This window comes from Balaenoptera borealis (genome assembly GCF_965194805.1).
Source record: "Balaenoptera borealis genome assembly, contig: HAP1_SCAFFOLD_1992, whole genome shotgun sequence".
In the NCBI taxonomy this organism is placed as follows: Eukaryota; Metazoa; Chordata; class Mammalia; order Artiodactyla; family Balaenopteridae; genus Balaenoptera; species Balaenoptera borealis.
In genome coordinates this window covers 35,457-59,740 of record NW_028122271.1, presented here as the reverse complement: position 1 = coordinate 59,740, position 24,284 = coordinate 35,457, and the positions used below count along the sequence as shown (strand labels likewise).

The 24,284-nt window shown below is 43.5% G+C and overlaps 1 protein-coding gene across 1 annotated transcript in view; it reads right to left on the bottom strand.

Moving 5' to 3' along the window:
- Positions 1-24,284, bottom strand: part of LOC309622284 (uncharacterized protein) — a gene marked incomplete at both ends in the record, with an annotated part of 37,023 nt that overhangs the window by 546 nt on the left and 12,193 nt on the right. The window contains 4 exon segments of the mRNA XM_082409406.1: positions 2-602; positions 17,393-17,724; positions 17,728-17,934; positions 17,940-18,540. Coding sequence (XP_082265532.1) covers positions 2-602; positions 17,393-17,724; positions 17,728-17,934; positions 17,940-18,540 — 1,741 coding nt within the window.

Sequence of the window (24,284 nt, the reverse complement as noted above, 5' to 3'; positions counted from 1 at the left end):
AATTATGCCCATTAATAGTGTGGTATTTCTGAACAACAATTTTATCAACTGTATCATGATCATCAAAAGTTACAAAAGCAAATCCTCTCTTTTTTCCACTCTGCCTGTCTTCCATAACTCCTATGGTTTCAATCTTGCCATACTTTTCAAAGTAGTCTCTCGAATTACATTCTTCTGTATCTTCTTTAATACCACCAACAAAAATTTTCTTCACTGTTAGACGGGCACCAGGCTTTACAGAATCCTCTCTAGAAACAGCTCTCTTTGGTTCCACTACACGCCCATCAACCTTGTGTGGTCGAGCACACATTGCTGCATCCACCTCTTCAACCCAAGAGTAAGTCACAAAACCAAAGCCCCTGGAACGGTTTGTCTGGGGGTCTCTCATCACCACACAATCTGTAAGTGTGCCCCATTTCTCAAAATGTTCTCTTAAGCTATCGTCTGTAGTTTCAAAGCTCAGACCACCAATAAACAGTTTTCTCAACTGTTCTGGTTCCTTTGGATCATGGCCCTCCTCCCCCCGGCGGCGGCGGCGGCCGGAGTCGGGCTGGGGGCGACCGGGCGGCGGTTTTACCTCCGTTTTGAGACCGGACTCGCCTCTTCCAACTCGAGTTCAATATGGGACCGAGAGCCCAGCTCTGTTCTATGTTGGGCCATTTTACTTCAGCCCAAAAAAATTTCTTCTAGTATTCCCTAAGGTCTGCTGGGGATCAGTTTTCTTATTTTTCATTTATCTGTATTTGATTTTTTAAAATTGATTCCAATTTTCTGTTGAGATTCTCCATATTTTAATCTATTAATCCCCATCTTTTACTCTCAATATAGTCATTTTAAAGTTCTGTGCTAACTCCAGAATCTGAATTCCCTCTAAATCAATTTTTCTTGGTTTTTTTTTTTTTTTTTTTTTTTTGTCTTAAGTTTTAGTCACTTTTTCCTGCTTCAGGAATTTCATAATTTTTGATTGTGTGCTGGACGTGGTGAATAAAAAATTCATAGAGACTGAAGATGCTATTACTTTGCACCAGAGAAGATTTACCCTTTTCTCTGTTAATCAGAGTGGCTGATCATTTCAGTCATTTCAGGAATTTTACTAGGTCAGAACTGGGTTGGAGCTTTAGTTGTCTCATCCTACCTATGATTTTTCCTAATTTGTGGCCTCCCTGGATTTTTGCTGTGAGCCTGACAGGTCTTTGATTCTTCAATAAATACAGTCAGTTATTGACTTCAGTCTTTCAGATGTTTGAATTCAGCTCTTTAGGCTCTCAGTTCTCACAGCTTCAGAGTATGGCAAATGTAAGGAGAGACCAGCTATGTATTTGTTGCCGTTACACTTTCTCAGTGAAAATTTGTCTCATAAACACTGAAACATTGCAGATGACTTCACTTTTTCTGACTCAGCCCCCTTCTTGGGGATGGCACTTCTGGGTTTTTACTGTGAGTCTGGTAGGTCTCTAATTCCTCACTTTGGAAAGTTCTCTCCCTCAGGCATTAGGTATTTAGCTTCCTGCTTTATATAGGTTCAAAAACTGGCAAATGTCTTGAAGAGGAGACCTAATGATTGTCACAGGCCCCTTTATCTAGCGGGATTTGGTTTGTTAGTGCCATGACTGTGCAGGAAATTTCACTCTGCTTTCTTGGCTCAGTCCCCCATCATCCTATACCACCCTGACACTAAGGAAATGTCCTGTGGGGGAAATCGGCTTGACATTCTGCTAGATTTCACTCCATCATGCCAGCAAATGAGTTCATCAAAAGATATGGTGATTTCTCTTTTCCAGTGGAGTATGTCTCCCTACACCAAACCCCTGCTCCAAATCTCTAAATGTCCCTCTCTAGCATATTAGTTGATATTGTTTCTTGATTGCTTCCTTAGCTCGATGATCTTTTATTCAAGTTTGTTTGCTCGTTGCAGCAGGAGTGATGGCCTGTGCCTACCTAGTGCAGGCATATTATTATGGAGATATGGCTTTGGTCCCAGACACCACAATAAGGAGAATATCATAAGAAAGCAAGTCACACGAGTTGTTTGGTTTCCCAGTGCATGTAAAAGTTATGTTTATGCTATACTGTAGTCTATTAAGTGTGCAATAGCATTATGTCTAAAAAAAGTACATATCTTAATTTGAAAGTAGACTTTAAGAATGCTACCCATCATCTGAGCCTTCAGCAAGCTGTAATCTTTTTGCAATAGTAACATCAAAGATCACTGATCACAGATCATGTAACAAGTATAATAGTGAAAAAGTTTGAAATATTGTGAGACTTACCAAAACATGACATAGAGACACGAAGTGAGCAAATGCTGTTGGAAAAATGGCACCACCAGTAGAGCTGCTTGACACAGGGTTGCCACAAACCTTCAATTTGTAAAAAAAAAAAAAAAAGCATTATCTGCAAGGTACAATAAAGTGAAGTGCAATAAAGTGAGGTATGCCTATACATCCTGCCTCAAAGCAGAAATCCTATTTAGATCACCTTTAATTTCTCTCTATGATATATCAATAGTTTTCTATTCTAATAGGGTTCTTACATTTTTTATTACACTTATTATTAGGTATATGATGTTTTGATGATAATGTAGATGGCATATTTTTTAGTTTTTAATTTTATAACTTTTCAGACACAGAAAAATGTTAGTGGAATTTTTTAATGTTTGGTCTCTTATCTGGCAACTCTTCTAAAAACTAACTGATATTCTAATAAGTTATCTGTAGATGGTTTTGGATTTTCTGTATCCTTAATTATATCAACTATGGAAAGTGACAGTATGATTTCTTCCTTTCTTAGCCTTATATTTCTGATTTCTTTTTCCTGCCTTACTGCTAATGCCATTTAATACTTTTACTAATAGGTTGAATAGAAAAGGTAAGAGTTGGCATTCTTATTTTGTTCCTAATCTTACAGTGGACGTTCTCCACATTTCACTATAAATAGGATGGTGGCTCTAAAGTTTTTTGTAGTTTCCCTTTGCTATGAGTTTTTAATCATACATAATTATTGAATTTTATCAAATGCTTTATCTGACTATACTGATATGATCATATACATTTTCTCCTTTATTTTATGGATGTGGTGCATGACATTTATTGATATTTGAATGTTAACTCACCTTGCATTTCTGGAGTAAAACAACTTGGTAGGAATTCACACACACACACACACACACACACACACACACACACACACATTCACTCACTCACACACTCTACATTTGATTGTCTAACATTTTGTGTATGATTTTTGCTTCTGTATACATAAGGGAGATGGGCCTATTTTCTTTTCTCATAATTGTCCTTTTAATTAGTGAATAGTATATAGAGGGTAGAGATTTAAAAGACCTTTTAAAAGGTCTTCTTCTTCTGTGATATAATACAATACAGTATTACTCCATTTTTTAAAAATGACCTTTTTCATTTTCAAATAATTTCAAATCTGCAGAAAAGATACAAACAGAGTTCCCTTTACCTCTCTCCCAGTTTTTCCTATTGCTAACATCTTATACTACCATAGTATATTTTTCAAAATTAAAAAGCCAACATTTATACATTACTATTAACTAAACTTAAGACTTTTTTTGGATTTCACCAGTTTTCCTGTTAATGACCTTTTTCTGTTCTAGGACCCAATCCAGTATATCACATTCCACTTAGTTAGTTGTCATGTCTCCTTAGTCTTCTCTGGTCTATGACAGTTCCTCATTCCTTCCTTGTTTTTCATGATTTTGACAGTCTTGAGGAATATTTGTCTGATATTTTGTAGAATTGTTCTCAGTCTGGGTTTGGCTGATGTTTTTCTCATGATTCGACTGGAGTTATAGGTTTTGACAAAGAATACCGCAGAAGCGAAGTAACCGTCTCATCACATCATAACAGAGAGTATGTAGTGTCTCCGTGACATCACTGGTGATGTGAAACATCATCACTTGCATAACATGGTGTTTGCTTGGTTTCTCCACTGTAAAGTTACTTTTTCTCCCATTTTATACTGTCTCTGGAATTCAATCATTAAGGCCAGCCCAGGACTGGACTTAAGGGGAAGATTAAGCTTCACCTCCACCTCCTTGGGGAGGAGATGGATGCCGGGGGGGGGCGGGGGGGAGGTTACCTACATATGGAATTCTTCTGTTGGCAAGATTTGTCTTCTCCCTCCCTCCTATTATTTATTTATTTATACACTCATTTATTTACTCCATTATGTTTTAATATGGATTCTTTATAATCTATATACATAATTACAACCTTAAAAACCTCTGGTTCCCCCACTGACATATAAACTTTTTGAGGAAAGGCTCTGTTTCTTTTTTATTTTTGTACACTCTATGCGTTTAGCATAGTCCCCTAATTTATAGTGGACTTCCAGTAATTATTTTTTAATGGATATCTTTCCACTTCAACTGAAAAGTACCCTTTCCTTATATAATAGCATTCTAAATCCAAAATAAAAGTAGATTTTAAAATAAGTAAAAGTAAACTCATGCATGATCACCCTGTAATAAGTATGTAAAAAAGCACAGGGTACTGCAGAAATAACTTAACCATTTGAGTTGGATGTGTCTCCAAAAAATATTGAAGCCACATTTGGAAAGAAATTACAGTATTTGATAAGCCAAGGATATGACCTGCTGTGTGCTTTCTCTTTTTTGTTCAGATCACCAAAGGAGATTAAGACCCCGTTTTCTCCCTTCTCTGGAAAATTATCATCTGATGCAGTCACTCAGATAACAACAGAGAGTCCAGGAAAAACCATGTTTTCATCTGAGATTTTTGTTAATGCTGAAGATCGTGGACATGATATTCCAGACCTCAGTACACAGAAGTTGGGCAAAGTTCCTGTCAAGTTTGCTTCATCATCTTCAGTCCAACAGATTACTGTTCTTCATGGCACAGATGGTAAGAGAATTTTAGGTCACATTACCAACTTTTGTGTGTCATTAACTAAGAAATTTCTTGATTGGGTCTTTCTAGTTAGAAAACCTAATTTTAATTTTAAGCATTAGGTTGTACATGATTAAAACATCTTTTATTTACATAGCTATGAAGAGAATATAATTTATTATGTTTTTACTTCAATTTCTAGTGAAGTTAACAACCTATGTGAAACTCATGCTACTTGTGGCTGACGTATTTTCAACTCATAATACTTGTCATAAGAATGCAAGTAGTTCATGAAAACATAAAAACTATAGAGGTTCAATTTTAGGGAGGTAGATAACTATTTGGCATTGTTTCTTTTACTATTGTTTTGCATGATACAGTGAACAGATAGCAAACACAATACCAGTCTATTTCTTGCTCAAGAAACGTTGAGCAGGGACCCAGGTTGACTGTGACTCTGCTTTCTTTAAAACATGGAACCTTGGATTCATCATCATAGTCAACTGGAAGGGACGAAAAGCATGGAGGAGCACATGTTGGGAGGCTTTTATGGGCTAGGCCTAGGTGTGGCCCACATCACTTTCCACTGACTAGGAATAGTTTAGCTGTGCTTTCCAGGATGAAGAAGAAATGAGTTTTGGTGAACAGCTAGCAATTTCTACCATAAGGTCTACATTTAGAGTGTTCCTATGCTATCATGACAGTGATATTTTTATAGTGCTTATACTATATAACATTCAAAATTATAGCAAGTTATTTTCTTTTTCAGACCAGTAACTGGAAAGTTAAGTTCCCATTCTACCTCCAAATGAGGGTGGGAACTTTCAATTACTAATTTTAAAGTATTCAACAGTTTGTACAAATCTATTCAAAATATATTTTAAGTTTTCCTACTTGTGCAAAAAGTTTACCTGTCTGTAGGTATAAATGGAATATGCCTAAATGTATAAAGAAAATTGCTTAGTTCCACATGTAAATTGCACTGAATTTAATTTGAATAAATACATTTATATGTTGAAATGGTTATATTTCTTTTCTTTTTTTTTTTTTTACTTTTATTTATTTTATTTTTGGCTGTGTTGGGTCTTCATCGCTGCGTGCAGCCTTTCTCTAGTTGCGGCGAGCGGGGGCTACTCTTCGTTGCGGTGCACGGGCTTCTCATTGCGGTGGCTTCTCTTGTGGTGGAGCACGGGCTCTAGGCGCGTGGGCTTCGGTGCATGGGCTCAGTAGTTGTGGCTCGCGGGCTCTAGAGCGCAGGCTCAGTAGTTGTGGCACATGGGCTTAGTTGCTCCGCGGCATGGGGGATCTTCCCGGACCAGGGCTGGCACCCGTGTCCCCTGCATTGGCAGGCGGATTCTTAACCACTGCGCTATCAGGGAAACCCGAGATGGTTATATATCTTATACATTTTTATTGTGATATAAAATTATGCCCCCCAAATGTATAGTCTAATCAATATCACACAGAACACCTTTAATGTGTCAGTTACCTATTGCCACCGTGATACTGTATAAGAACCTCGAAAATCTCAGTGCTTCGTAACAACAGACATTTGCTTTCCTCACTCATGGGCTTATGAGTCAGTTGGAGTTTGGCATCAGGATGCAAAAACGGTTTGGGTCTGTTCCACATGCCTTGTACTGAAACCCAGGCTACTCTGGGTATGCTGTTTTCATGTTGGTGGCAGAGCACAGGAGAGGAAATCCAACTGTGAAAGTGTATTTTATACCTCTTCTGACATCAAATGGATCGGTCTACATAGAGCCCACAGTTCACGGTCTTACCTTTACATACAGGTACTTGGTAGAAAGGACTCCTTTAAAAGAGAAATATTATTTGGTTTAATAATAAAAGATTTTTAACTCTGTGGATTCAGAAGTAAAATTTTAAAAAATATTTTAAAAGTATACAGAATAGGGCTTCCCTGGTGGCGCAGTGGTTAAGAATCCACCTGCCAATGCAATGCGGGGGACACGGGTTCGAGCCCTGGTCTGCGAAGATCCCACATGCCGTGGAGCAACTAAGCCCATGTGCCACAACTACTGAGCCTGCATTCTAGAGCCCGTGAGCCGCAACTACCGAAGCCCACGCGCCTAGAGCGCATGCTCCGCAACAATAGACGCCACCGCGATGAGACGCCCGCACACCGCAACCAAGAGTAGCCCCCGCTAGCCGCCAACTAGAGAAAGCCCGTGCACAGCAATGAAGACCCAGTGCAGCCAAAAAAATAAACACATAGAATAAATAAGTTCAAACAATAAATAAATAAATAAACATAAATTTAAAAAAAAAAGAACACCTAATGCAGGTGGGAAGGTGAGAGGGCCACTGTAAAGGTCATCTATGCTACATGTACAAGAACCCCGAGAGCACACCAATAGGTACCACATTTTTCACTGCTGTAGCCGATCATTCCCCCTGTACTACCACACTGTAGCACTCCCTTCCCTCATCTACTGCTATAGTCTCTTTGGAAGGTGTTTCACAACTCTTGTTATGAGAGTGCCAGTTGAACTGTCCTCACTTCCTTCATTTATACCAGGATTGAAGACCTTGTAGTCCGAGATCCTGTCCAGAGAGCAAGCAGGCTAAGACTCTGTCTTTGTTGATGTATTTCATCAGAAAGGGCTCTACCCCCTCTCCTAGTTCATGGTGTGAAGCGTTCATAGCCTCTTGGGAAAGTGGGGAGAATGGAAAGGACTCTATATGAGAATGCTAGGCTTTGTAAAACATTTCAGTTTTTTAAAAATAAGACTCATTTTCTATTGGACTGACAACAGTCCTATGAAATACAAAGAAAGCCGAGAATCAGTGACAGGAAATGATCACCAGTAAGAATTACAACAGTCACCGCTTACCTCGTAGCTTACGGCACTGTCCATGGTCCTTAAGAAGAGTTAGTAGAAATGCCTAGCCCATCTTGCCCTTGAACCCCTTAAAAGGTACACGACTGCTGTGTTGGTGTTTAGGGGGAGCATCTCACTTACCAGGGACTGACTTCTCCCTTGATCCCTCTGTAGTGATGGAGACTTCCCCGCTGATGAAAAATTCCCTGGGATTGCAACCTCCAAGCCAGACAGCTTTCCTATGGAAAGACAGAGAGCTTGTAAAGATGAAACACCAGTCTGCGGGAGAAAGGGAAGAAGAGAATGATGGAAATCGTTTCTGGGAAACTATTTTTACATTATGTTTTGTTTGTTCCTGGTAAATAAACTGAAATCTTCTTAACATTAAAACAAAATCTAAACCACTAAATTCAATAATACAGGAGTATAACTTTTGAAAAAAATTTCTTTGGCTGCGCAGCATGTGGGATCTTAGCTCCCCAACCAGGAATTGAACCCACGCCTGCTGCATTGGAAGCGCAGAGTCTTCACCACTGGACCACCAGGGAAGTCCCAGGAATATCACTTTTAAAGGAGAAGTTATAAACCCCTTGGTTATATGAACTGCAGATTTTTAGTAAGAAGTCAATATATTTTTTGTTAGGCACATTTTATGTTAGGCTGTCTCCCTGCACAGGATGCAGGCGCCTTGAGAATGGAAATCATATCCCTCTATAGTACGTCCCTCTTCTTTCTGCCTTGCAGTTTGCTGCTCCACTTGTTCAACCCCACCTAGTAATAACCTATACTTCCCTCGTTCCTGTTTTCCCATCTTGAAAACAGACAAAAGGCAACCAAACAACGCAAAGGTCTCAACAAATAAGGGATATCCAAAACCAGAGATGGCCAGAACTTCTGTATCCCTCATGAAACCTAGCCCGGTGTTCAATATGTAGGTATCATTAATACATGCGTGTTGACTGAAACAGTTTAAACTCAATTCTTCCACTTCCCAGTTTAGTTTTAGTCCTCATACAAAACGTGATAATCAACTTGCTTAATGCTAGGGATCACAGTGAAAAATAATATCTGAACTGACTTCTGTCAGATGAGTGAGAACTAAGGTTAATTCAGTGTATCTGAAGCATAGAAAGTGAGGGCACAAGTGGCACAAGATGGGGCTAGAGAAGCAGAGAGGATTCTAGACCACGCAGAGTCTTAAAGGCCAACAAACACTGTGTTTTCTATTCTCAAAACAATGTTTGTGAGCGATGTTTATGAGCAATGTTCCAACTTGCCTTGAAGGTTTTTTGTGTGAAGAATGGATTGGAAGGAAACAAGATATATGGACACTAGTTAGGACCTAATCGCAACACACAGGCAAGTTCAGTATTAGGGTGTTGAGGGAGAGCTGACAGATTCCAAAGAAATTCAGGAGATGAACTGAAGCGGGCTTAATGGGGTAGGAGATGGAGGAAAGGAAGGTCTTAGGGAATTAAAGGGTTTACTGCACACATGAGCAAAGTCTCAAAATTAATCATTTGAACGTACAGAGGTAGATCTCTCAAATGACTCCGGTTAGGAAGCAACGGTACGCCCTTTAGAATTCCTACAGACAACACAAATCAACTGTTTCGATGGAAAATTCGGCGGGACCGGTGCGTTTTTTCACTCCAACTTAGCTCCAGTTCCTATTACTCACATCTTCTGTGCCAAAACAACACAGCTGGAGGAACTGAAGGGGATTCCGTTTTGGTAATTAAGGAGTGTCCCCAACACTGACAGTCCCATCTTAAAAAGCACTCCCTCTGCATTTTACCCGAGGAGCAATGGCCAGAGCCTCCCTTTGAAAACGATGGGCAGAAATGAGAACATCACACACTGTCCCTTTCAGCTACTGTGAACTGAGCCGCGAGACGACCAATACCCCCTGGCACAGCGCGGACGGGCCAGCGCGCGGGGGCAACAGGGACAGGAGACAGCACAAGAGACGAAGCCCAGGCCCAGGGGCCAAGGCCTATTACCTTTCCGGCATGTGCAAAACATAAAACAGAAGCAATATTGTAACAAATTCATTAAAGACTTAAGAAAAAAACAAAAATCAGATGCTAAAGTGCCTACTCTAACCACTATACTATATTGCTTCTATAAAACAAGCACTAAACCTCAGATACAGAAAAAAACCCTTTTCGTGTCCTCACACCTAGGTCAAAATTACAAAGCGTTAATTCAGGAGACAGAAAGGGAAGGAATAAATCTGAATGAATCTGAGTCAGAACACAGTGCTATATAACCTTAGGCAAATTCCACAATACCCATGCCTCAACATGGCAAATTCCACAATACCCATGCCTCAACCTCCCTATCTATAAAGGAGTTAACCACACCAGCGCTAACCATTACTTGCCTCCTGGTAGCTTGTGAGTGTTAATTAATATTTGTAATAAATACACAGATCATCAGTTGAAAGAAACAAGGAAAACTACAGCGTTATTATTATTGCCTTGTTGCTAGAGCTAAACACCACAAATCAACATAAATAACTTATGTACACCAAGAATGTAGGGTTTGAATATGTACTTTGAAAGGCCATCATATAATTAGTTGTTTCACCTCTAATTGCTTTTCCTTTTTTTTTTTTTTTAATTTAAAAAAGCAATACAGGGACTTCCCTGGTGGTTCAGTGGTAAAGAATCCGTCCTGCAATGCAGGGGACGCGGGTTCGATTCCCGGTCGGGGAACTAAGATCCCACATGCCGCGGGGCAACTAAGCCCTCGCACCAAACTACTGAGCTCGCACACCTCAATGAGGTAGCCCACGTGCAGCAAACTACAGAGCCCACGCGCTCTGGAGCCTGCACGCCACAACTACAGAGCCCACGTGCCACAACTAGAGAGAGAAAACCCGCACGCCACAACTAGAGAGAAGCTCTCATGCTGCAACGAAGAGCCCGTGCGCCGCAACGACAATAAAGATCCCACATGCCTTAACGAAGGTCCCGCGTGCCGCAACTAAGACCCAATACAGCCAATCAACCAATCAATCAATCAAGTGGGGCGGGGGGAGCAATACAGGAATTTCCCTGGCAGTCCAGTGGTTAAGACTCCAAGCTCCCAATGCAGGGGGCACGGGCTCGATCCCTGATTGGGGAACCAAGATCCCACATGTGGCACAGCGTAGCCGGAAAAAAAACAAAAAAAGCAACACATACCCTACGGCATTTATCCCAGAGAACGCATGTTCGCACAAAAAAAGGTACACAAATGTCCACAGCATCTCTATCAGTAATAGTCAGGAAATGGGAAAAAAACTCAGATGTTCTTCAATGGGCAAGTGATTAAACAAACTGAAGTACAGCCAAACCATGGAATACTACTCAGCAATTAAAAAGAAAGCGGCACTGGGACCTCTCTGGTGTTCCAGCGGTTAAGACTCTGCACTCTCAATGCAGGGGGCCCAGGTTCCATCCCTGGTCAGGGAACTAGATCCCGCATGCTGCAACTAAAGACCCGCACAGCCAAATAAATAAATAAATAAATTTTTTTTTAAAAAAGAGGAGCACTGTTGATTCATGCAATTTGGATGACTCTCCAGGGAATTACACTGATTGAAAAAGGCCAATCCAAAAGGTTGCATACTGGGAATTCCCTGGCGGTCCAGTGTTTAGCACTCAGCACTTTCACTACCTGGGCTGGGTTCAATCCTTGGTCGGGGAACTAAGATCGCACAACCGGCAGCGCAGCCAAAAAAAAATTTTTTTTACTTAAAAAAAAAAAAAGGTTACACACTATATGATTTTATTCACATAACATTCTTTTTTTTTAATTAATTAGTTAATTTATTTTATTTTTGGCTGCGTTGGGTCTTCGTTGCTGCGTGTGGGCTTTCTCTAGTTGCGGCGAGCGGGGGCTACTCTTTGTTGCAGTGTGCGGGCTTCTCGCTGCGGTGGCTTCTCTTGTTGCAGAGCACGGGCTCTAGGCACGCGGGCTTCAGTAGTTGTGGCACGTGGGCTCAGTAGTTGTGGCTCCCGGGCTCTAAAGCGCAGGCTCAGTCGTTGTGGCGCATGGGCTTAGCTGCTCCGCGGCATGTGGGATCTTCCCGGACAAGGGATCAAACCCATGTCCCCTGCAATGGCAGGCAGATTCTTAACCGCTGCGCCACCAGGGAAGTCCCACATAACATTCTTGAAATGACAGGTTGCCAGGGACAGATAGGGCCGGGGGAGTGGGAGATGGGCCATCTTCCCCAGGGGGTATTTTCCCTTGATCATCTGCACAAAAACTTTATTGCAACTTTATCCACTGCACTATCAGATCACTATGATTTGGTGGGGAGTGGGGGAGCAGCAGTGGCTATAAAATGGCATCAGGAGAGATCCTGTGGGATGGAAATGTTCTCTATCTTGACTGTGTCAATGGCAATACCCAGGTTGTGACAGTATACTATGATTCTGTAAGATGTTACCATTGGGGAAAACTGGGTAAAGGACACACAGGAGCTATCGCACTATTATTTCTTACAACTGCATGTAAACCTACAATAATCTGGACACAAAAAGTTTAATCAGAAATGAAGGCAACACATGCCTCTTGTAACAAGTAAAACAATAGTCTGTGGTCAGTCTCTTTCTCTACCCGTCCCATTCCCTCCCTCTTGAGATAACCATGCAAACTCACTGCTCATACAAACAGGCATGCATTTAATACTTTCTGTTTACTGTATCAAAATGGGATCATACATACTACATATTACCCTGCAGCCTACCTTCTTCACCCATCATCCCTATATCATAGAGAGCTTAAAAAAAGAAAATTTTTTTTTAAGTGCCAAGCAGGATGGCAGGTATAGAAAATTTTCTGACTAGGGCAAATCTGACAAATGTTTACCGTGCTAATGTGCCATAGCTCAGCCAGGTGCATTCAGTGAGAGCACAATATGCAAGTAGCATTCTAAAGAGATCTGCAAAAAATGCAAGGTCTTCAGCAGCTCTTCGAGGATCCCATCCCCCTCTCTGCCTCCTCCATGGAACCATCCCATGGAGGTTGAACAGTTTAACTCCATTTGCCCCTCCTGCTGTTTGTGCTTTCGTTGTATACTTCTGTTCTACATCTCCACAAGACATTATTATTGTCACTTATTTACAAAATAACATATAAATATAAAGGTGTATGTACCTGGGTATATGTACATGTATATATTAGACACACACACACTTTAAGTGCTCTTTGTTCTTTCCTGCAGTTGTGTTCTTTTTTTTGGGGGGGGGGGGGCAAGTTTTTATATTGGTAAAGTTCTGTACTACTAGAAATATAAGATTTGAAAAGAAAAGTGAGACTTGAGGATCATCTGTGGAGCTTATCCTCATTCTCCTGCTGACGCATTATATGTTTATAATTTGAGAACTGCAGATAAATACAAACTGGTCTTCTCCATACTTGCTCACTAAGGAATTCCTCATTTCTAGGAAACGTCTATTTCAAGGAAAGGAAACAAACAAAAACACCTAGTGCACTAGATGATTAAAAGGTACACATTTTATAGCCTGAGTTCGAGAAAAAAATTACCCAAGAAACGGCCTTTTTCCCTAGGAGCCAGCTTCTACTAGGGGAGTCTAGGGTTCTCTAGGCAAAGAAAAAAAACTTGCCAGTTTAAACAGAATAACAGAAACGTTCAGCCAATCAAATATACAGAACTCATCACTTGCAGTGAGGAATGAAAGGCCTGTATCAACAGAAAAAATAAATGGCACCGGCAACGTCTGCAACAGAAAACAAACAGGAAATCCTTTAAAAAGCCAAAATTGCAAAGACAGATGAACAGGGTATGAAATTACACGCCGGGCAATGCACCTGTTAAAGGAAAAGAGGCGCACACCAAGTCTGAAGTCTTAAGAATTCGGTGTTTAACACTACTTCTGCATGCTGCCCAGCAGAAAACTCGGGTCCTGGCTTAATCCACAACGCACACTTCATTTAAGGAGGTGAACTGCTTGGTCTGACTCAGTTTCTTATTCTGTAAAATGAATGCAACACAGCTGTCATGAGTCCCCAAAGAATTCTGCACAAACGCTTTGTAACTCCAAAGTGCTGTGCAAATCAGAGCAGCCCTTCTCTCCTTCACATTCGTTGGACTTAGAATTTCAGAAGTTTAGCTGAAAATACAGACGACTCGGAAGCAAGGGACTGAGAGTGGCCCACACAGGTGGAAAGAAATGCAGAAACTGGAGCACCTCATACAAACCGCAAGAGACCACGTTCACGTGCACACGTTATCAGTGACAGAAAACGCCACCGGTAGCAACTGTAAACCACTGAGAGGACCAGCAACGACATGTGTCCAAATCCAGCCGGCAGCACAGCCTCGTCGGCGGCAATGCCTTAAACACAGCTCCCCGCACTCCGCGGCCTAACAAGATCCACTTTTTCCAAAAAGTTTAGCAACTTGCCAAGTACACTGGCGTAGTTCACCTTTTTTAATTGCTAAGCAAACATGCAGGGGAGTTGAGACAATCAAGGGAATGTTCAGCCTTCCTCAAAAATAAGATCCAGGAAATTCACGTTTTGCTTGAACAGTTTCATGTCTAAAACTGATCACAAACCTCTGTTTGATGTTGTTTTCTCGCTGCTGGCCAATGAGCCCGGGAAAGAGAACCAATTCTTTCAAACAGGGAGGGCTCTCTGCACTCTTCAGCTAAACCAGCGAGGCTTTACCACCGTCACGTTTAAAATAATGAGGAGGATGCCTCCATAGAGTTTACCGGGCTGCGCTAATCACGAGGGGCCTCGGGCGCCCAGGGCGGATCCCAGCGCCGGTGGCCGCGGGACCGGACCCCCTCCCCGGGACGCGGCCGCGGGACAGGACGCCCCCCAGAACCCCTGCCCGGGACGCAGCTGCGGGACAGGACGCCCCCCAGACCCCTGCCCGGGACGCAGCTGCGGGACAGGACGCCCCCCAGAACCCCTGCCCGGGACGCGGCCGCGGGACACGAAGCTCCCCCCTCCCCAGGAACCCCTCCCCAGAGCGCGGGCCTCGCCGCCGTCTCGCAGCACCCGCCGCGCTCACCGCGGGCCGGGAGCCCCCTCAGGCCGACTGGCCCCCGCCCGCCGCCCGGCCTCCCTCCGGCCCGCGCCGCCCGCCGCGCTCACCGCGTTTTTCTTCTGCACCATCTTGTCCATCTTCTTGGCAATGCGGACCACCTCGTCCTCCATGGCCCTGGCAGGCCTGCCCCGCGCCGGGCCGCGGGGGACGGGAAACGAGCGGAGCTGGCCGGGCGGCAGGTAAGCCCAGGCGTCGGCGAGGGCCCTCACCAGGCGTCACCGAGGCGCTTCTTCACTCACGACGACTGCGACGGCGGGGGCGGCGGCGGCGGCGGCGCTCCTCCCACGCAGGCAGCGCCAATCGAGCTCCCAGCTCGCGGCGGCGACGGCGGCGGCGCTCCTCCCACGCAGGCAGCGCCAATCGAGCTCCCAGCTCGCGGCGGCGACGGCGGCGGCGCTCCTCCCACGCAGGCAGCGCCAATCGAGCTCCCAGCTCGCGGCGGCGACGGCGGCGGCGCTCCTCCCCCGCAGGCAGCGCCAATCGAGCTCCCAGCTCGCGGCCGCGGCGGCGCTCCTCCCCCGCAGGCAGCGCCAATCGAGCTCCCAGCTCGCGGCGGCGGCGGCGGCGGCGCTCCTCCCCCGCAAGCAGCGCCAATCCAGCTCGCGGCGGCGGCGGCGGCGGCGGCGCTCCTCCCCCGCAGGCAGTGCCAAGCGAGCTCCCAGCTCGCGGCGGCGGCGCTCCTCCCCCGCAGGCAGCGACAATCGAGCTCCCGGCTCGCGGCGGCGACGGCGGCGCTCCTCCCCCGCAGGGAGCGCCAGTCGAGCTCCCAGCTCGCGGCGGCGGCGGCGGCGCTCCTCCCCCGCAGGCAGCGCCAACCGAGCTCCCAGCTCGCGGCGGCGACGGCGGCGGCGCTCCTCCCACGCAGGCAGCGCCAATCGAGCTCCCAGCTCGCGGCGGCGGCGCTCCTCCCCCGCAGGCAGCGCCAATCGAGCTCCCAGCTCGTGGCGGCGGCGGCGGCGGCGGCGGCGGCGCTCCTCCCCCGCAGGGCAGCGCCAATCGAGCTCCCAGTTCGCGGCGGCGGCGGCGGCGCTCCTCCCCCGCAGGCAGCGCCAAACGAGCTCCCAGCTCGCGGCGGCGGCGGCGGCGGCGCTCCTCCCCCGCAGGCAGCGCCAATCCAGCTCGCGGCGGCGGCGGCGGCGGCGGCGCTCCTCCCCCGCAGGCAGTGCCAAGCGAGCTCCCAGCTCGCGGCGGCGGCGCTCCTCCCCCGCAGGCAGCGCCAAGCGAGCTCCCAGCTCGCGGCGGCGACGGCGGCGGCGCTCCTCCCCCACAGGCAGCGCCAATCGAGCTCCCAGCTCGCGGCGGCGGCGGCGGCGGCGCTCCTCCCCCGCAGGGAGCGCCAGTCGAGCTCCCAGCTCGCGGCGGCGGCGGCGGCGGCGGCGGCGGCGGCGGCGGCGCTCCTCCCCCGCAGGCAGCGCCAATGGAGCTCCCAGCTCGCGGCGGCGGCGGCGGCGGCGCTCCTCCCCCGCAGGCAGCGCCAAACGAGCTCCCAGCTCGCGGCGGCGGCCGCGGCGGCGCTCCTCCCCCGCAGGCAGCGCCAATCCAGCTCGCGGCGGCGGCGGCGGCGGCGGCGCTCCTCCCCCGCAGGCAGTGCCAAGCGAGCTCCCAGCTCGCGGCGGCGGCGCTCCTCCCCCGCAGGCAGCGACAATCGAGCTCCCGGCTCGCGGCGGCGACGGCGGCGCTCCTCCCCCGCAGGGAGCGCCAGTCGAGCTCCCAGCTCGCGGCGGCGGCGGCGGCGGCGCTCCTCCCCCGCAGGGAGCGCCAATCGAGCTCCCAGCTCGCGGCGGCGGCGGCGCTCCTCCCCCGCAGGCAGCGCCAATCGCGCTCCCAGCTCTGTTCTTTTGTTTTTTTTTTTTTGAATTCTGAGATTTTTCATTTGAAGTAAATCTTAAAGCTATTAAATTCACAAATATGCTAATTTAAATACCCAATTCTATTATCTAAAACACACATTGCAAACATACAAATATCTATTCTCTCCACATGTCAGAGCCCATTCATTTCATGGTTTGGAAATGGGGAGAATAGATCCCCTTAAACTGCAAGTCAGCAGGTGTTTCTTTACAGTTAACTTTAGCAAAATTCATACAAAATATTAATGAACAATGATCTTCTTTACTTGTTAACTCACAAGGAAACACCTTCAAAACTGCATTTTGTTAAAGTTTCTGTACTAAAATGTAGAAAAACTGAACTACACAAATATTGAAAAGTTTAAAATTCCTTAATTTTTTATTCCTGGTACCACTACCACAATTTACAGGGCAATATACCTGATGTAATGAAAAGAAAAAGACAAAGCTACAACAGATAAAAGACCTCAGGAATGTACATCTAATTGACCCTCCGTTGCATGAATCAATAGCTGCACTTTTTGCAAACTGTGGCTAGGACAGTCCTGAACAAGAAGGGTTTCCTGTTTAAGCTGCAGTAACTTTTCTGACTATGGATCATCGTTCCTTCTGCGGCAGGTTTTTACAGTTCCTCTAATGCATTTGGGACGACTGTCTCAAAGTAACCTGCAGCTTTCCTGACAACTCCTCGCTCTCTCTCCTGCTAAGAACTGTAGCCCTTTTCTTCTGAGTTTTGAGAACCTTCTGCTACCATATCCACCACTTCCACCACCAGATCCATAACCACCACCATAGGGACTTCCCGAGCTTCTTCCACCAAAACTGCCCCCCTTCATGGGTCCATAATTTGATTGCTGTTGTCCACTATAATTTCCAAAATCATTATAGCTCCCACCACCACCACCATAGTTACCTCCAAAATTTCCTCCTTCATTGTAAGCATCATATCCTCCACCACCGCCACCATATCCACCATCTTGGTTTCCATATCCTGGTCCACCACCACCATAGCCTCCTCTACTACTGTAACCAGGACCACCACCATCGTTACCACCGTCGCCTCCAAATCCGTTTTATCCACCATCACCTCCTCCATAACTACCTCTGCTGCCACCACCTCCACCACCATAGCCTCCTCTTCCACCAAAGTTTCCACCACGGCCAAAGTTACCTCCACCACCTCCAAAGTTTCCTCCACGACCCATAAAGTTGCCAGATCCACCTCCACGACCTCTCTGTGATCCAGCAGATTGCATTTCTTGTTTAGAAAGGGCCTTTTTCACTTACAATTATGCCCATTAATAGTGTGGTATTTCTGAACAACAATTTTATCAACTGTATCATGATCATCAAAAGTTACAAAAGCAAATCCTCTCTTTTTTCCACTCTGCCTGTCTTCCATAACTCCTATGGTTTCAATCTTGCCATACTTTTCAAAGTAGTCTCTCGAATTACATTCTTCTGTATCTTCTTTAATACCACCAACAAAAATTTTCTTCACTGTTAGACGGGCACCAGGCTTTACAGAATCCTCTCTAGAAACAGCTCTCTTTGGTTCCACTACACGCCCATCAACCTTGTGTGGTCGAGCACACATTGCTGCATCCACCTCTTCAACCCAAGAGTAAGTCACAAAACCAAAGCCCCTGGAACGGTTTGTCTGGGGGTCTCTCATCACCACACAATCTGTAAGTGTGCCCCATTTCTCAAAATGTTCTCTTAAGCTATCGTCTGTAGTTTCAAAGCTCAGACCACCAATAAACAGTTTTCTCAACTGTTCTGGTTCCTTTGGATCATGGCCCTCCTCCCCCCGGCGGCGGCGGCGGCCGGAGTCGGGCTGGGGGCGACCGGGCGGCGGTTTTACCTCCGTTTTGAGACCGGACTCGCCTCTTCCAACTCGAGTTCAATATGGGACCGAGAGCCCAGCTCTGTTCTATGTTGGGCCATTTTACTTCAGCCCAAAAAAATTTCTTCTAGTATTCCCTAAGGTCTGCTGGGGATCAGTTTTCTTATTTTTCATTTATCTGTATTTGATTTTTTAAAATTGATTCCAATTTTCTGTTGAGATTCTCCATATTTTAATCTATTAATCCCCATCTTTTACTCTCAATATAGTCATTTTAAAGTTCTGTGCTAACTCCAGAATCTGAATTCCCTCTAAATCAATTTTTCTTGGTTTTTTTTTTTTTTTTTTTTTTTTGTCTTAAGTTTTAGTCACTTTTTCCTGCTTCAGGAATTTCATAATTTTTGATTGTGTGCTGGACGTGGTGAATAAAAAATTCATAGAGACTGAAGATGCTATTACTTTGCACCAGAGAAGATTTACCCTTTTCTCTGTTAATCAGAGTGGCTGATCATTTCAGTCATTTCAGGAATTTTACTAGGTCAGAACTGGGTTGGAGCTTTAGTTGTCTCATCCTACCTATGATTTTTCCTAATTTGTGGCCTCCCTGGATTTTTGCTGTGAGCCTGACAGGTCTTTGATTCTTCAATAAATACAGTCAGTTATTGACTTCAGTCTTTCAGATGTTTGAATTCAGCTCTTTAGGCTCTCAGTTCTCACAGCTTCAGAGTATGGCAAATGTAAGGAGAGACCAGCTATGTATTTGTTGCCGTTACACTTTCTCAGTGAAAATTTGTCTCATAAACACTGAAACATTGCAGATGACTTCACTTTTTCTGACTCAGCCCCCTTCTTGGGGATGGCACTTCTGGGTTTTTACTGTGAGTCTGGTAGGTCTCTAATTCCTCACTTTGGAAAGTTCTCTCCCTCAGGCATTAGGTATTTAGCTTCCTGCTTTATATAGGTTCAAAAACTGGCAAATGTCTTGAAGAGGAGACCTAATGATTGTCACAGGCCCCTTTATCTAGCGGGATTTGGTTTGTTAGTGCCATGACTGTGCAGGAAATTTCACTCTGCTTTCTTGGCTCAGTCCCCCATCATCCTATACCACCCTGACACTAAGGAAATGTCCTGTGGGGGAAATCGGCTTGACATTCTGCTAGATTTCACTCCATCATGCCAGCAAATGAGTTCATCAAAAGATATGGTGATTTCTCTTTTCCAGTGGAGTATGTCTCCCTACACCAAACCCCTGCTCCAAATCTCTAAATGTCCCTCTCTAGCATATTAGTTGATATTGTTTCTTGATTGCTTCCTTAGCTCGATGATCTTTTATTCAAGTTTGTTTGCTCGTTGCAGCAGGAGTGATGGCCTGTGCCTACCTAGTGCAGGCATATTATTATGGAGATATGGCTTTGGTCCCAGACACCACAATAAGGAGAATATCATAAGAAAGCAAGTCACACGAGTTGTTTGGTTTCCCAGTGCATGTAAAAGTTATGTTTATGCTATACTGTAGTCTATTAAGTGTGCAATAGCATTATGTCTAAAAAAAGTACATATCTTAATTTGAAAGTAGACTTTAAGAATGCTACCCATCATCTGAGCCTTCAGCAAGCTGTAATCTTTTTGCAATAGTAACATCAAAGATCACTGATCACAGATCATGTAACAAGTATAATAGTGAAAAAGTTTGAAATATTGTGAGACTTACCAAAACATGACATAGAGACACGAAGTGAGCAAATGCTGTTGGAAAAATGGCACCACCAGTAGAGCTGCTTGACACAGGGTTGCCACAAACCTTCAATTTGTAAAAAAAAAAAAAAAAGCATTATCTGCAAGGTACAATAAAGTGAAGTGCAATAAAGTGAGGTATGCCTATACATCCTGCCTCAAAGCAGAAATCCTATTTAGATCACCTTTAATTTCTCTCTATGATATATCAATAGTTTTCTATTCTAATAGGGTTCTTACATTTTTTATTACACTTATTATTAGGTATATGATGTTTTGATGATAATGTAGATGGCATATTTTTTAGTTTTTAATTTTATAACTTTTCAGACACAGAAAAATGTTAGTGGAATTTTTTAATGTTTGGTCTCTTATCTGGCAACTCTTCTAAAAACTAACTGATATTCTAATAAGTTATCTGTAGATGGTTTTGGATTTTCTGTATCCTTAATTATATCAACTATGGAAAGTGACAGTATGATTTCTTCCTTTCTTAGCCTTATATTTCTGATTTCTTTTTCCTGCCTTACTGCTAATGCCATTTAATACTTTTACTAATAGGTTGAATAGAAAAGGTAAGAGTTGGCATTCTTATTTTGTTCCTAATCTTACAGTGGACGTTCTCCACATTTCACTATAAATAGGATGGTGGCTCTAAAGTTTTTTGTAGTTTCCCTTTGCTATGAGTTTTTAATCATACATAATTATTGAATTTTATCAAATGCTTTATCTGACTATACTGATATGATCATATACATTTTCTCCTTTATTTTATGGATGTGGTGCATGACATTTATTGATATTTGAATGTTAACTCACCTTGCATTTCTGGAGTAAAACAACTTGGTAGGAATTCACACACACACACACACACACACACACACACACACACACACATTCACTCACTCACACACTCTACATTTGATTGTCTAACATTTTGTGTATGATTTTTGCTTCTGTATACATAAGGGAGATGGGCCTATTTTCTTTTCTCATAATTGTCCTTTTAATTAGTGAATAGTATATAGAGGGTAGAGATTTAAAAGACCTTTTAAAAGGTCTTCTTCTTCTGTGATATAATACAATACAGTATTACTCCATTTTTTAAAAATGACCTTTTTCATTTTCAAATAATTTCAAATCTGCAGAAAAGATACAAACAGAGTTCCCTTTACCTCTCTCCCAGTTTTTCCTATTGCTAACATCTTATACTACCATAGTATATTTTTCAAAATTAAAAAGCCAACATTTATACATTACTATTAACTAAACTTAAGACTTTTTTTGGATTTCACCAGTTTTCCTGTTAATGACCTTTTTCTGTTCTAGGACCCAATCCAGTATATCACATTCCACTTAGTTAGTTGTCATGTCTCCTTAGTCTTCTCTGGTCTATGACAGTTCCTCATTCCTTCCTTGTTTTTCATGATTTTGACAGTCTTGAGGAATATTTGTCTGATATTTTGTAGAATTGTTCTCAGTCTGGGTTTGGCTGATGTTTTTCTCATGATTCGACTGGAGTTATAGGTTTTGACAAAGAATACCGCAGAAGCGAAGTAACCGTCTCATCACATCATAACAGAGAGTATGTAGTGTCTCCGTGACATCACTGGTGATGTGAAACATCATCACTTGCATAACATGGTGTTTGCTTGGTTTCTCCACTGTAAAGTTACTTTTTCTCCCATTTTATACTGTCTCTGGAATTCAATCATTAAGGCCAGCCCAGGACTGGACTTAAGGGGAAGATTAAGCTTCACCTCCACCTCCTTGGGGAGGAGATGGATGCCGGGGGGGGGCGGGGGGGAGGTTACCTACATATGGAATTCTTCTGTTGGCAAGATTTGTCTTCTCCCTCCCTCCTATTATTTATTTATTTATACACTCATTTATTTACTCCATTATGTTTTAATATGGATTCTTTATAATCTATATACATAATTACAACCTTAAAAACCTCTGGTTCCCCCACTGACATATAAACTTTTTGAGGAAAGGCTCTGTTTCTTTTTTATTTTTGTACACTCTATGCGTTTAGCATAGTCCCCTAATTTATAGTGGACTTCCAGTAATTATTTTTTAATGGATATCTTTCCACTTCAACTGAAAAGTACCCTTTCCTTATATAATAGCATTCTAAATCCAAAATAAAAGTAGATTTTAAAATAAGTAAAAGTAAACTCATGCATGATCACCCTGTAATAAGTATGTAAAAAAGCACAGGGTACTGCAGAAATAACTTAACCATTTGAGTTGGATGTGTCTCCAAAAAATATTGAAGCCACATTTGGAAAGAAATTACAGTATTTGATAAGCCAAGGATATGACCTGCTGTGTGCTTTCTCTTTTTTGTTCAGATCACCAAAGGAGATTAAGACCCCGTTTTCTCCCTTCTCTGGAAAATTATCATCTGATGCAGTCACTCAGATAACAACAGAGAGTCCAGGAAAAACCATGTTTTCATCTGAGATTTTTGTTAATGCTGAAGATCGTGGACATGATATTCCAGACCTCAGTACACAGAAGTTGGGCAAAGTTCCTGTCAAGTTTGCTTCATCATCTTCAGTCCAACAGATTACTGTTCTTCATGGCACAGATGGTAAGAGAATTTTAGGTCACATTACCAACTTTTGTGTGTCATTAACTAAGAAATTTCTTGATTGGGTCTTTCTAGTTAGAAAACCTAATTTTAATTTTAAGCATTAGGTTGTACATGATTAAAACATCTTTTATTTACATAGCTATGAAGAGAATATAATTTATTATGTTTTTACTTCAATTTCTAGTGAAGTTAACAACCTATGTGAAACTCATGCTACTTGTGGCTGACGTATTTTCAACTCATAATACTTGTCATAAGAATGCAAGTAGTTCATGAAAACATAAAAACTATAGAGGTTCAATTTTAGGGAGGTAGATAACTATTTGGCATTGTTTCTTTTACTATTGTTTTGCATGATACAGTGAACAGATAGCAAACACAATACCAGTCTATTTCTTGCTCAAGAAACGTTGAGCAGGGACCCAGGTTGACTGTGACTCTGCTTTCTTTAAAACATGGAACCTTGGATTCATCATCATAGTCAACTGGAAGGGACGAAAAGCATGGAGGAGCACATGTTGGGAGGCTTTTATGGGCTAGGCCTAGGTGTGGCCCACATCACTTTCCACTGACTAGGAATAGTTTAGCTGTGCTTTCCAGGATGAAGAAGAAATGAGTTTTGGTGAACAGCTAGCAATTTCTACCATAAGGTCTACATTTAGAGTGTTCCTATGCTATCATGACAGTGATATTTTTATAGTGCTTATACTATATAACATTCAAAATTATAGCAAGTTATTTTCTTTTTCAGACCAGTAACTGGAAAGTTAAGTTCCCATTCTACCTCCAAATGAGGGTGGGAACTTTCAATTACTAATTTTAAAGTATTCAACAGTTTGTACAAATCTATTCAAAATATATTTTAAGTTTTCCTACTTGTGCAAAAAGTTTACCTGTCTGTAGGTATAAATGGAATATGCCTAAATGTATAAAGAAAATTGCTTAGTTCCACATGTAAATTGCACTGAATTTAATTTGAATAAATACATTTATATGTTGAAATGGTTATATTTCTTTTCTTTTTTTTTTTTTTACTTTTATTTATTTTATTTTTGGCTGTGTTGGGTCTTCATCGCTGCGTGCAGCCTTTCTCTAGTTGCGGCGAGCGGGGGCTACTCTTCGTTGCGGTGCACGGGCTTCTCATTGCGGTGGCTTCTCTTGTGGTGGAGCACGGGCTCTAGGCGCGTGGGCTTCGGTGCATGGGCTCAGTAGTTGTGGCTCGCGGGCTCTAGAGCGCAGGCTCAGTAGTTGTGGCACATGGGCTTAGTTGCTCCGCGGCATGGGGGATCTTCCCGGACCAGGGCTGGCACCCGTGTCCCCTGCATTGGCAGGCGGATTCTTAACCACTGCGCTATCAGGGAAACCCGAGATGGTTATATATCTTATACATTTTTATTGTGATATAAAATTATGCCCCCCAAATGTATAGTCTAATCAATATCACACAGAAC